This window comes from Channa argus, chromosome 2 (genome assembly GCF_033026475.1).
Source record: "Channa argus isolate prfri chromosome 2, Channa argus male v1.0, whole genome shotgun sequence".
Lineage (NCBI taxonomy): Eukaryota > Metazoa > Chordata > Actinopteri > Anabantiformes > Channidae > Channa > Channa argus.
The window spans coordinates 14,298,223-14,311,993 of NC_090198.1; the positions used below are offsets into that span (position 1 = coordinate 14,298,223).

Below are 13,771 nucleotides of genomic sequence, written 5' to 3' on the forward strand. Positions count from 1 at the left end.
ATTTGAATTTTTTTTTTTTTTTTTGATGAGTTGTTGTGTTGATGCGTTCCACTCTTCTTGTTAAATATTTTGCAGTGTCTCCACCTGTCCAACTGCTGGTAGTAAACAGGCAGAATGAAATGAATGGAGAGGTGTATTGTTGGAGGAACAACCGGCTCCAAACAGTGGCAAGAACGCCTCTCTCCAATAGCTGAAGCTGTACAGGCGCTGACATCATATCACTCCCACATCTCCCTCTCTTGATTTCAGCCCCACCCGCTCCTTTCCATTAGCAAGTCGGTCCGTGTCCCTGTGTTATTTAAAGCCAGAGATCCTCCCTCTCGCCGAGCCACTGTGTTGCATCTGTCTGCCTCGCCGCTTGTGTGTCTGGGTGCGTGTGTGTGAGAGAGAGTGCGCTAAAAATCCCAGGCAGCCAGAGGGAGAGCTAGAGAGCGGGGAGAGAGACACAGGGGAAAGGCAAAAAAGCATCTGAGAAGGGAGAAGGAACGGGAGTGTGAGACAGCTATGAAATTCATCCAAGCTATTTGCTTACTGCTTCTCTGTCCAGCTTTGAGCCTCAACACCAGGTAAGAGATAAAAAGGAGAAGGGTTTTTTGTTAGTTTCACCTTGCTAGAGACTCTGAAACAAAAGGGTTCAAAGCATACAATGGGCAATCTTAGGTTACTAATCAGAAGGTCTGTTCAGTTCTGACAAACATTGAGGCTTTAATTTGCCCTGGCAGAGGCTGTCTGTGTGCTAAGCATGATGAAGACTGAAAGACTTAAAAGGAATAAAGAAGGGCTTATCTGTTGAACTAAGCTATTATCTTTCTCAGTTCTGGGCAGGCTGAGAGACACTTGTCCTTTTGTGGTGCTAATTCACTGCATGCGATGCCTCTTGAATAGTGGTGACATTGCTTTTTGGGACTTTTGCTGTCTGCTGGTCTGGAAGGGAGCAAGTTGAAGTCAGGGGAACTGAGAAAAGACAAGGCTACTTGTGTTGCAGTGTTTGAAAAAGAGCAGGTGTGTGTGTGTTCCTTTTGCTGCATGTGTGTGTGTGTGTGCACATGATATAAGGCTTGGGAAGAAGCTGGAGGAAGAGTGATGGGCAAGAAGAATGAATAAGAGAAAAATGTGTGGACGGGGGGATTTTTGATGATTAATTAAATCATTGATAAAATCATCCTTCTTCTCTGCCAGTGCCTGACACCGCTGCTTTAATGAGAGCCGTGAGAGGAAATTCAGGGCTTTGACTATACCATGGAGACATCAGACGCAGGAAGGCATGCATTATAAAACTTGCCTTTCCTTTTTCTTTTCAGTGCCCCAAAACCTTTCCATACTGTTTTTATCTTGTGGGGAATTAGTTGAATGTGGTTGCTGAGGAATGCATGCACGAGAAGAACAATGGCTTTGAACTCAGTGTTTTGTTGTTGATATTAACTAAATAGACAAGTGTATATACATTACACATGTGGTGCGATAGCAAACGCACGTATACACACCATGTGACTTACATCTAACGGTTACAGTAGATTTGTTGCAAAAGTAGTCAAGGTTATTGCCTGCATCCAACATATTTGTCAATAACAGAGAGGAACACTGATGATTTATGAGTCATATAACTAGAGGCTGTATTGATGTATTAACCTCTAGCATTTAGTAGTCAGCAGATGAAGTGCTCGCCTACCCTTTAACTTACCGACAATGTTAATGTTCTCATAAGGCAAATACATAACCTTCAGGCAGCTGCTTTGGAAACAGTCTGTTTTAGCACCATCTTGTTTTTGATCATGCATACATATACACGTTTTCAGTTATTTTCTCAGCTGTAAATCAAACAATGCTTTTGCTTAGGTTTGATTTCTGAAAGTGCACTTTGTCTCTCAAGGTTTTCTTTTAAATAGTGTTTACCGACATCCACATTCAAGGTGATCTTTTGGGCATTAATTGGAGGAGGAGGCAGTACAGTCGTAATTTAGAAGGTCAGCACAGATTTTACGATACCCCTTGTGGGAGAATGTCATGAAAAGTAATTTCCAGAACACATAGATATTATCATCATTTTATTAGTTTGATTCTAAAGTGAAGATGAAAATAACATGCTCACGTGGCTGTCTTTTCTTAAATTCAGTGGGGTTTTTCAGGCAAAACTTGTTCCTCATGTGTGACCTAATGATCCTTGATTGATTTTTTAAAAAGGTAAAGAGATATTAAACATGCCCTGGGTCTCGAACAATAACGCTACTCTACCCCCAGGAAATGCTTTATTTTAGTTTTCGTGTGACCTAAGTACAGAAAAACTAGTAATTGCACTTTCCAGTAGCAGCAATTTCACTCACACCGAAGTTTTTACAACGTTAGTTTATCATCAGTAAGTGTGGTGGTCACATGTTGAAAACACATAACTACAGTATTTGAGACATAAACTAAAATGGGAAGTGGTTTGATGGTGAAACTGTTGTCGTGTTTTTATGGCGAATTTCTACTCAACTAAAACTCTTCACATGGGGCGTAAAAATAAATATTATTCAAAATTACAACAGTAAGGCATCAGCTAAAGGTTATTTTTCTGTTTGTAAAAATGTATCATCACTACAAACACCGATGGAGAAATTCAATTAAAGGTCACTACTGAACACTGGGACACCTATCCACTCAAAGATTGTTTCACTCTCCTTGCAGAAGTTGACAAGGTGCGGGCAACTGTTATCACCGTTTAAAATACACAGACTTTGCCATGCTCGTAATATGCATCCATCCATTAGCTTTATCTGCTTATCCCTAGAGGGTCGAGGGCAGCTGGAGCCGGTCCCAGAAGACACTGGTCACCCTGGTTCCACCCTGGACAGGTTGCCAGTCAATCACAAGGCTTACATCAATTCACCAATAAACATGCCCGTCTTTGGACTGTGGGCAGGAAACCAGAGTACCCAGAGCAAACCCACGCAGGCATGAGCAGAACATGCGAAACACAGCAACAGGAAAGCCCCAGGTTCTTTATTCTGTGAAGTAACAGTGCTAACCATGGCTCCACCATGTTTATTATAGTGTGCAAAAATTAGCTAGCGTGACATCCTGCTATGTTGTCTTTTGATTCGGTGCCACCCATAAAATTGTTTGGGGGAGGCAACTGATATTATGTTTGACCTAAACTCTTAAACTGTTTTGCTGTTTTTGTTGTTGGCGGTGCTATAAGCAGCATTGAATTTTAGAGGTCTTCTCTTTGTTGATGTACCCTATTTCAAACTCTTTCAGAGATGTTCTGATTTTTTTCTTTCCCAGGCACCCAAACCACCCAAACCATTGGAAAAAACTGGGGATAATATAACATATTGAAGACAGTTTTTGATCATGCTCAATTTCAAAAACTTGATTGAGTTGGACATATTTTTGTTGTTGTTGCTTTAGAGGTCAAGGTCCAAAATGCCCAATGCTCAAAGGCTTATCATTTGTGACATCCTCATTTTTTTTGTTGTTGTAACAGTGTAACATAGAAGAGACTGATGGGGAGGTATATCTGCCGCAAAGAAATGAATTGTGACTTCCGCTGTCTACTCTACATATTGCTCTGCCTTGCTGTGCTTGATTCAGTATCATCATATCAGTCGTACGTTTGAGAATCCATTTCATAGGTTAACAACAACTTCCATTGTGTGACCTGCCTTGAAGACTGAAAATGAATGAAAGAGGAAGAACCATTTCTAGATATATATAGAAATGGTTATATACCATTTTTATATATTATAGCATTTGATAAACACTCATTTCTGTTCCATCATGATCATGTTAAAATGTGAATATACATTTGAAAGGAGAAAAAAACGTAGTTTTTACAAGAATTCACAAGAATTGAGAATGAGGCACTCAATTTTTATCTGTAAAAAAAAACTAGCGTCAGTCCCTGCTCATGTGAGAGCTTGATTAAGAAGGATCTGACATTAATGAATTGAGTGGGTTACTCAGGCCAGATAATGGTGGTACGGGGCTATGTGTCATTGGCGAAATCAATTGGTACTTGACACTGACATTGACACTCCCATGAGATATGACTGTCCACCTCTGGGAGTGTACTACAGTAAGACTGCTCTTCTGCATTTGGCTGGTTTCTTCTCCTCTTTGCAGATCAAACGGCTCCACCTTTTTACACTTTCAAATATTCCCTTTCAGCGAATTTCTTGAAACATTTTTGACACATTTTCTTGACACTATCTTTGATGTCTCTTACCTTAGCATACTCTTCTTGGAAACTGTGATATCTGGTGGGATCTCCACGGCATCAAATGATTCTAAATATTTTGGACAACAATTAAAAGGATTATGCATTTAAATGCAGGCACGTAGGTGCATTGATTTACATCCTAACATCTGCGTGTGGAGCATATTGTATATTCAATGGAGTTTCCCTTTAATGTTGATTAAAGTCAGACATGAAAAGAATGATTTATGGTTTAATGGGTTGTGATGGTGCTGGGTAAGTATTCTAATAAATGCTAGTTAATATTTTTGACTAAGATTTTCCTTGTACAGTATTTAAACCTTTTGTGATAATCATATCAATCAGATTCAGGCAAATGTTAGTTATATTAAAATAACCAGCTTAGTGTGTGAGGAAACTGCTCAGTATTTGTAGATTGTCTCTGAAACTATTTTCAAGAGCAACCTCTTGTTGTGCAGCTGCCTTTCTGTGGATTGTATACAGTAGCTGAAAGGTGCTCAGGCTCCAATTCATTCATCACAAGAGCAGATGCTTTCTTTGTCTCAGTCTGTCGCATTTGCCGAGTTGAAACATTCCACAGATCATCATTTACATCCGATCAATACTTTCTCACGAGTCACAATAAATAAATTCAATCAAGATGTACAGCAGTGGAGCTAAACTCCACATGATATCTCACTGACTGAACACTCGCATTTTGTTTGAAATTTACAATTTAAATGAATAACAATTTAAAATGAATAAATGAAACAAGCAGCATACAGAGTCAAAGTTTTCATTAACATTGTCAGTTACATTGGGGAAGTGAGATTTGAGTGTCTGTCAAGTGTGGAGCAGATGTGGAATTAAACCTAACTATTGACCAAGGTAAGAAGATATTGTTAATCTGTACATTGATGGCCTTCAACTGGTTTCGGGATAATGACTAAGTGGATACGATCTGCCTCTTATCCCCAGGCATTTGTTCAGCAATTGGGTGATGAAGGAGCAGCAGTTTTGAACAAATAACGCTTACCTAAGTATAAGTGCGGCAGGCAGAGTCCATATTTTCTTGCTCTAAGTGGGGCTTGGCTGTGTTGCAATTCATCGTGTTTTTATAGAGTGAGAGCTTCATATGATCTGAATAAACTGATGCTTTATTTACATTGAAAGTCACTGTGGCGAAACTTGGCATGTTTGAACTGACGCGACACATAAACATTTATGTGTTTTGCAGAGTAGCATTTGGGTGGGAAGTGGTAAAAGTGTCGGACTGGAGTGATGGCCCACTTTACCTGAAGACAAATGTGTTTAATTACTGTGCAAAGGCAACTTCTGAGTTGGCCTTTTCTAACATAAAATATCTGTTTGCCTGAAAATTACATGGATAAACAATTTGCGCTGTTTCCCATTTACACTTTGTTTTTCTTGTTATGAAATGACATCTATAGCAGAGACATGATTACAGATATGACTTTCAGGGGTTGGTTTGAGCCCTCAAGATGAGAGAAAATGATATTTGTGCAGCCTGTACAAATCAGACTGTGAATGATAATTGAAATTCAAAGGACAGGGCACAATGCTCATACCATGGCAACCACATTGGCCACATAACAGTAATGAAGTGGGCTACAATAAACAGAACCTTGGGTGGCTCTACAAATGAGAAAGTAATTAAAAGGACCACAATCAGTGTAGGATGAAGAGTGGCCAGATGTTTTATATTCAAGGCCACATTACAGGTACTGTGCCATTGCTCTCAGAAAACATCTGAAACGGCAGCAGTGTTGTTTCTTCTAACTGTGAATTGTGTGCCATAGATTACTAGTTATCGCAAGTTTTATCACTGAATGACTTCATGTTCTACTGTGACACACAGTGGAAGAAACTGACGTTTTCTTGATATAAAAACAAGGATGTTTGGAATGATATGACGGGCAGTAAAACTACCTTGTGCTAAAAATACATCAAGTGAACTGTATGTGATCTGCCATTAACATAATATTAAAAAACCTTACACAGAAGGATCATTCTCCTGAATTAACAAATGTGTGTATTAGAAAGTAGACGCATCACAACGTACATTTAACACAAACAGATGAATGAGCTTCAGATGACTTGAAAATGCAAATTGTCTAAAGCTGTGTGCAACAGCAGTAGTAGTAGAGTAATAAGAAACATCCTAAGTGTCTTGTATAATAGCACTTGCACATTTTCCTTGTGGTTTAGTCCCTCCTCCTTAAGATCCAATGAGGGAGGAAAAAAGGTGAAGTGTTTTTAGAGACATAAGACGTCCTTTTCTCTGAACTGTCTTCTGAGCTAACATCTGTATCTGATGGTGGCAGCTCAGCTCTATCAGCTGTCAGGACTTTAGTGTTACTGTATGTGGTGACGGAGTTGAGTTGGTTTGAAGTTTGTATTTGGTCAAATCCAGACTGTCCAAAAAAATAAATTTGACACACATTAGTGTTCAGATGGCTTGTTGTTGTTTTTTTCATTTCAATTTATTTATGTTTTATGACAGTTTCACTAGGACGTGTATATTTATTAAAAACCTGCATCCTGTGCAGGTACGACACCACTCAGATCATGTGCAAATGTTCTCTGCTCAGACGCAGAAAAAAACGTCACTTTTTAAAACGACATCTGTATTTTTTGGACACCTTATTATAAAGTCATAATTCAATAGCCTAATCCTGTTTATAATTATTGTGTTTTATATCATAATGTTTTGTAGAAATGGTTTATTATCTCAAATGTTTAGATGAATGTAAATTATGTAAATATATTGTGCCAAACTATAGATCAACTAGATGGGATTTTCAGCCTCATCAGACTAAATGGTTGTTATCATTTTTTTTTTAAATGACATTGACAGCAAAGTGCTATGTGAAGACGTGTTTATTTTGTGAGAGATACTGTAGAGTAGGTGCTAGATAGGGGGAGAAGTTTTTATTTATTTCTATCTATTTTTTTGGTGCATAGAAAGTTGCAAATCAGTTTAGTTCTCAACAGTTTTTTTAAAAGTAGTAGTAGTGAGGCTGAAGGGCGTTGCTTGCTTTGCAGTGTGGTAAAGAGGCCAGCAGATGCAGCTCGTCGAGTAACCAGATTGTAGACCCGGATGGGAGGGTTCAGATAGTCTACAAACCAATCTGTTTGTGAGCGTCACAGGTCTGAACTCATGCGGCCATTAACATGTGTTTATTTCTGATCAACATTAGACATTTCTCATTCACAGTAGAAAATAATGGATAAAAGAGAAAAATCTTTCTCATTCGTGTAGAAAGTTGTTCTTTTGTCAGGCAGACATACAGTTATCACACACTCCTATTTTTCATTGAGAGTTCTGAAAAAAAAAATAAAACCCTGTTTGGCTAGTTTGTTTTTGAGAGTATTTTGTCAGAAAACGGTGCTAGTGTTGTTTGATGTCAGATTAGTGTGATCTAATCCGAAGAGATATGACTGTCCAGTAAGAGTCTTTACTGAAGGAATGGCACATGCATCCTCACGTCCACAAAATAAGTCTTGTTCCTCAGAGCAGATATGAGTATTTGGATGAACATGCGCAAATGCCTGAAAAAAGAGCAGTGCATGCCAACATGAAACACATCCAAAAGTGAAGTATGGTTGGGGAAACGTTAGGTTTTGAGGTCGCTTCTCTGCCTTTGGGCTTAGCCACCTAGCTATCACTGAGGGAAAATCGATTGCCATGTTTTTCAATGTACCTTAGAAGATAAAGTCAGAGTAAACTGGAGGATGATACAGAATGACTTCAAATAAAGGAAATGCTGTATGTCTTATTAGGGGGCCCAGTGAGTGCCCTGACATTAACCCATTAGAAATGCTGTAAAATGATCTCAGATAGCTGTTCACACTGCACATCCTAAGGACAGAGCTGAGCTGAAGCAGCTCAGTTATTAAATCAAAGGGGTTACTTACACCAGCACTGTAAATGTTCAATAGATGTGTTCAGTAAAGACAAAAAAATCTTGTTTATGTATAATTATGACTTTAAGAACTATAATTTTGATGTGAATCTTTATGCTTTATCCACCAACTCTTGATTCCACTTTTGTGCTGTCAGTACAAATATTAGTGTTCTGTTCTCAAAGTCACTGCTGTAATTGGCAGACACTTAATTGCTCAGTCCCGGCAAACCCAGTGCTTGTGTTCTTTCAGTGGTGACTCATAAATGGAAGACTTGGCTTTTTGTTTTACGGTGAAGCGCACAACGTGTAACCATAATAAACAAAAGCATCGTCCCACGTCATAGTGGCGCCAGATATAATGCCCTTTTCAGTGGATTGGCGACGAGCAGTTATGAGTCAATTATCTTTGACGCTAAAGGAGAATGGCTCACTTATTTGTTCATGTACGGTATGAATACTGACATTGAGTGGCCTTTATGTGTTATGTACAGTAGCTCTGTGATTTTGTTCTGCTTTAATGTCAAGCCTGTGTGGGTACAGACTGATTTAAATTAGGCCTCTTTTTTAATTGTATGTTTACTTGTACTTTTAATTCTCTGAGCCCCCAGGTAATCTGTGAATCCGTTCACACAGAAACAACTGTGAATTACATACAGTATCTTGCTGTTTACAATTAGGGCTGCAACAAGTGACTCATTTTATATTGATTAATCTGCTGATTGTGAAAAGCTTTTCTCATAAAGTCATAGTTGGAAATGCGCTCAGCTCCATGAAATGCCTTGTGTCATCCAACCAATTGTCAAAACATACTATATAGATTCTGAATTTACAACATCAAACTGAGAAAGGCAGAAAATTCCCATACTGGAAAGGCTGGAACCAGAGAAAATACTACTGATAATAAATTAAATCTTGGACTTTATCATTAGCCATTAAAGCTTGACAAGAACTGAAAGTTCAACTGCAATTTGATATAATTTACAACATTTGCTGTGATCCATCACAAAACAATTCTTGATGGGTCTGGATCTCACTTTTGATTTCTGTGTTTTCTTTCTCATTGAAGAAGCAGCATTTACAACAACACAATCACTAATGTTACAAATAGCAATACATAGACGTAAAGTATACAATAAAATAAGATTGTTGGGGCATTACTGTGTTACAAGATGTGCTGGGTATTCAGAGGAAAGGATCTTACAGTAGCTTAACATTACACATATCCACTATTGGCAGTTCATCTCTTTTGCTTAAGCTCAGAGTTACAATAATTACTGAATTCTTTTTACAAATGTTTGTCAGCTGTTTCGTAAAAGTATATTGTATTCATGAAGCACAATTAGAAAATTCCAGTAGAATTTTAATACAACACAATGGCAGAAACATGTTGCAGTTGTAACTTTCTGTTGGAAGCTGATAATCTTTACAAACACACTTTCCTGACATATAAAATTGGAGTCACAGATGTAAAAACAGTCCTGATGAACAGATATTCACATACATAGAAGCCCTAGGGAAATTTCTTGACTGCAGTAGCCTTGGCTTTAAATATCAGGCATAAATGTCATTCGGTGTCAGGGAGATGTACAATGTTACCTGATATTTAAATGATTTTTTTGCTTCCTTTGCATTTAATCATTTATTTTCACATTTATAGTTACCCTCTTTTGCACTGGGAAGCTATTCTTTGCTGGTCTTGTCTTGTCTGTCTTGTGATGAACAGTTCCACTAATGCAGTTTTTGGATGCTCAAAACGACAAAAGAGAGAACAAAGGCTCGTAGGGCTTGTATCTCTCTCTTTCCAACTATTCACTACTATCTCAATACATGTTACACAATTCAGTAAAAAAGGCTAAATTTGCAATTAAGAAAAGTCTTTTGCAGTAGTGGAACTAAATACATTCACTCCAGTGCCATACTTACATTATCTAATGTTATTCAAGTACTTGCAGCACTTTCAAAGTATACTACATTTTGATCAAAAATATACTGCTAAGAGTTTAGTGCTGGGCTTACAGTGCTCAGTAAGAGCACATTACTGAGTTTTAAACATTGAATTTTACATTACTAGAACATCTTTACTAAATATTACTCACAATGTCAAGCTTTAATTGATTACTTAATCAACTTTATAATGCTGTTATGATTGCATGATTAGTTTCATTAACATCTTTACTTAAAAACATTAAATTATCATTTGGACCACATCCACTACAGCGCTCAACTTGTATAGACAAGACCAGCTTTTTTTTTTTTTTTTTTTTTATAACTTTTTCCATATCGAGGCAATTTTACTTCAATGCACTGTAAACAATAATGCAGGAATTCTGGAATGTTGTATTTTCAAGCTCTGAGATTACTGCTTTTTATTGGATGAGAATGGGCTGGATCCGCTTGCGGTTGCACTGGTCATCTCACAAGTCATCTCAAATCTGCTCAAGTTATCTGAATGTCCATCTGGATGACTAAAAACCTTCAGTGAGATCTACTTAAGTTGTACTACAGAAAGATTCAGTCAACTCTGATTTCACAGCAGAGTGATGCCTCATTTAGACAATTTATGGGCCTACAGAAAGCGATGGGGTATTCATGCCGGTTTTCCACTGACTCTTTCCATTGCTAGCTAAAAGCAGGACTAGCAGAAATGTCTAAGTCCGTAAAAGCTGTCGAAAAGCAGAAATGTGACAAAAGATCCATGACGTAACATTTGCTTGTGCATATACCCTGACACTTTCTTTCTCTTTTGCAGAATCTTAAATACTTCCAGACTTTTCCAGAAGTTTGTTTATTTATTTATTTTTTTCCTGTGTCTGGAACTGTGCAGAGAATTATTGTGAAACAAAAGAATATCATTTGGCAACTGTATTTTAGGCCTTAAAAACCGAATTTGGCTGGAAAATTGGGGTTTTCAACCAATGCATCTGTATACATTTTCTGATACATGTCTTTTAAGCTTTACACCCGAAGGGTTTTAAAGTTCACCTTGCCCACTCAGATTTCCTCAGTCTTTCTTGGGATTGAGCTCTCCTTCATAGACTTCTTCTCTAATCATTAAGCTGCCACCAGCAACATATTCATTCCCCAATTTCATTCTTTTTTTCCTGTTTAATGGCCCATTATTGGTTCACTGTGGAATGAGTTAAAGTGCTCAGGGGCATTACTTGCAAAATATAAGAACGATCAGAAAATGTGGAGATATTGGTTTTGGCATAAACACAATATGAGTATAATAAATAATACAGGTCGAGACAAATCCTCAAATCATGTAATAAAAACCAAAGGGATCTCAGCCATTTGTAGCATTTTATGTGTTGTGTCACAGCACTTATCTCTGCTCTTGTTCTGTTGCTGTCTGATGATACTGCTGTGTTTTGTTATTAATTGCTGTTTTTTTTTTAATTATTTCCTCCATTATGCACATTAAAGTATGTTCACAGCAGGATTTGAAAGGTGTCTTTCATTCAGTCAAATCTAATTTTCACCTGTGAAAATACTGGCATAGAATGTTTTTTTTTTTCTTAGCAACACCCTATTGAGAGTTTTAGTGGAAATTCTGCAGAAGGACTTAACAGTTACTCATTGCAACAAGAAAACAACAAAAAGTATCTGGAGGCTTTAGAATAAACTGATGAATAAACTGAAACTTACAAAGACCTAAATTATAATACATTTTATGTAAATAATGGGAAATGGGACATGAAATCTATTCTAGCTGAATAGGGTTCAGCAGATGTGCAAAATGTTGTGGACAAGTCACTCAGCTGTGGCGCTAATTCAGGGTCACAGTCTTCAATACATTTTTCTTCTAAAGGACAGAAATACACCAATACCTGAAGAGAACATTAAAATGTGCCCTTGGTTTTCTTTCATAAATGTGATGCAAAATAAGTCGTTTTGCATCCCTTAATATCCTGTTCCCACAGAGCTATGAACCACACGTGCCTGAAGTACTATAACAATGCAGTACCCTCTTTAGTACTTATGAATTTGGCAGGTTCAGAAAAGAAAGTCCATTCATGTCCCTCATTGAAATGTCCATTTTTACAAAATACTATACATAATCAGCAAGAGATAGCTATTCCAAACATGATATGTCTAAATCCCAAATATGTATTTCAAATCAAATTATGTTTAGAAATTTAAAAAACACAAATAATACAAGAAATAATTACTATTAACCAACACAATATACACAATATATGTGTGCCAGTGTAAATGTGCTAACTAGTGCCACACTGAACATGTGTTATATTATACATGTTACTATATATTATTGTGATTTGCTTAATAGATTTACACAGTGTCTGAGCTGCAATGGGAATTATAAAAAACACTTTGCCACTAGGATTTCTATATACATTGGAATGTAATACCTTTTCTGAAAAACTAAATGCAGCAACCATCTGTTCTTGGCTGATTAAGATAATTTGGTAACTGAAGAAAAAAATGTGGAAAATAATGTAAAACCATAACAAAACAGAAATTTTACAGTCTTAGGAACTGAGTAAATGCTTTGGTATAAATGACATGGCAGCATTTTTGAAAACCTATACAATTGTATTATGTTTAAATATTTTTATATTTATTATTTGATTATGTCTGTGGTTTAGAGTCATCAGATAACCAATGAAAGTTGCAACCTCTGCTGTGCTAAAGTCTTTAGATCTAGTTTGTACCAGTCATTTCCATGTTTTTTAAGAACATTTTAACATTTAATATTTGTTCATACATAATAACTGGAACATTATTTGGAGCTTATTTAACCCCCATATTCTCTACATGCTGTAATGTCTGCGCTTCTCCATTCTAGACCTTACTCTAAATCGGTGCTTTTATAATCTTTTTTATGGCATAAAAACACACAAGAATTACTGTTTTCGTAGGATTTGCCTCACTGCAATGGATTGATGAAGATGTTACTGTCCAGCAACTCATTCTATAAGTAAAACAGTTTAGTACTTGTATGGGTACTCTGTATAAGTAAGTACTCCTTGGGCTAGATACTGAACTGTGAGTCCTGATGGGTCAGGTGACCACCTTGCAAGGCAGCTGCCATCATCTATGTGCGAATGAGCAGCGACATTGTAAAACACTTTGAATAAAAGGGCTTTAAAAGCAAATAATTAGATGTAAATGATGATATATACATTTATCATTTATTGGACCAACTTGTTATTTAAATAGTTGAAGTTGGGAGTTCATTACATTAATCTGACAAAAATAATATTCTGTAGTATACTGCTCAATGGAAATGCCAGTTAAAAAGAACACCAAAACTGGCCACATACAGCTGTTGTGTGAATACAACACAGTATTGAGGAGCAGGTTTGCTTTCATCTGGGTTCTGGGGAATCTGCGTCCCCACACGTCTGTAGTAATTGTTGCTGAGCAGGCAGTTTTAAGCAAGCAGCATCAGCTATCAGATTAGTATGTGTTGGGTACAATTGGGTTTCTGGACTGTAGTAGGCCATGTGAAACTCTTTTGGGACAGTTGTCCCTAATAGGTTTTTGCAGTTGAGATTGAAGCAAATTTGAAATTAATTTGGTGCAGTACAGAGGACTAAGTGTAAGCCTGCGTGTAGCTACCAAGTCATTGAGTAATTGAGGCCTGATCAGTGTTGAGAGCAGGGATTGGGTGAGTGTCTGAGCTGCCAGAACTTACTCC

General features: G+C 37.3%; 1 protein-coding gene across 3 annotated transcripts in view; it reads left to right on the forward strand.

Moving 5' to 3' along the window:
* Positions 1–294: 294 nt before the first annotated feature.
* The window catches only part of luzp2 (leucine zipper protein 2), a 135,501-nt gene continuing 122,024 nt past the window's right edge, over positions 295–13,771 (forward strand). The window contains exon 1 of one of the 3 annotated variants that reach the window (XM_067495656.1): positions 295–566. In XM_067495656.1, coding sequence (XP_067351757.1) covers positions 505–566 — 62 coding nt within the window. In that variant the 5' untranslated portion in view covers positions 295–504. The remainder of the gene's footprint in view (positions 567–13,771) is intronic. The other 2 variants (XM_067495655.1, XM_067495654.1) reach the window with 2 other exon arrangements.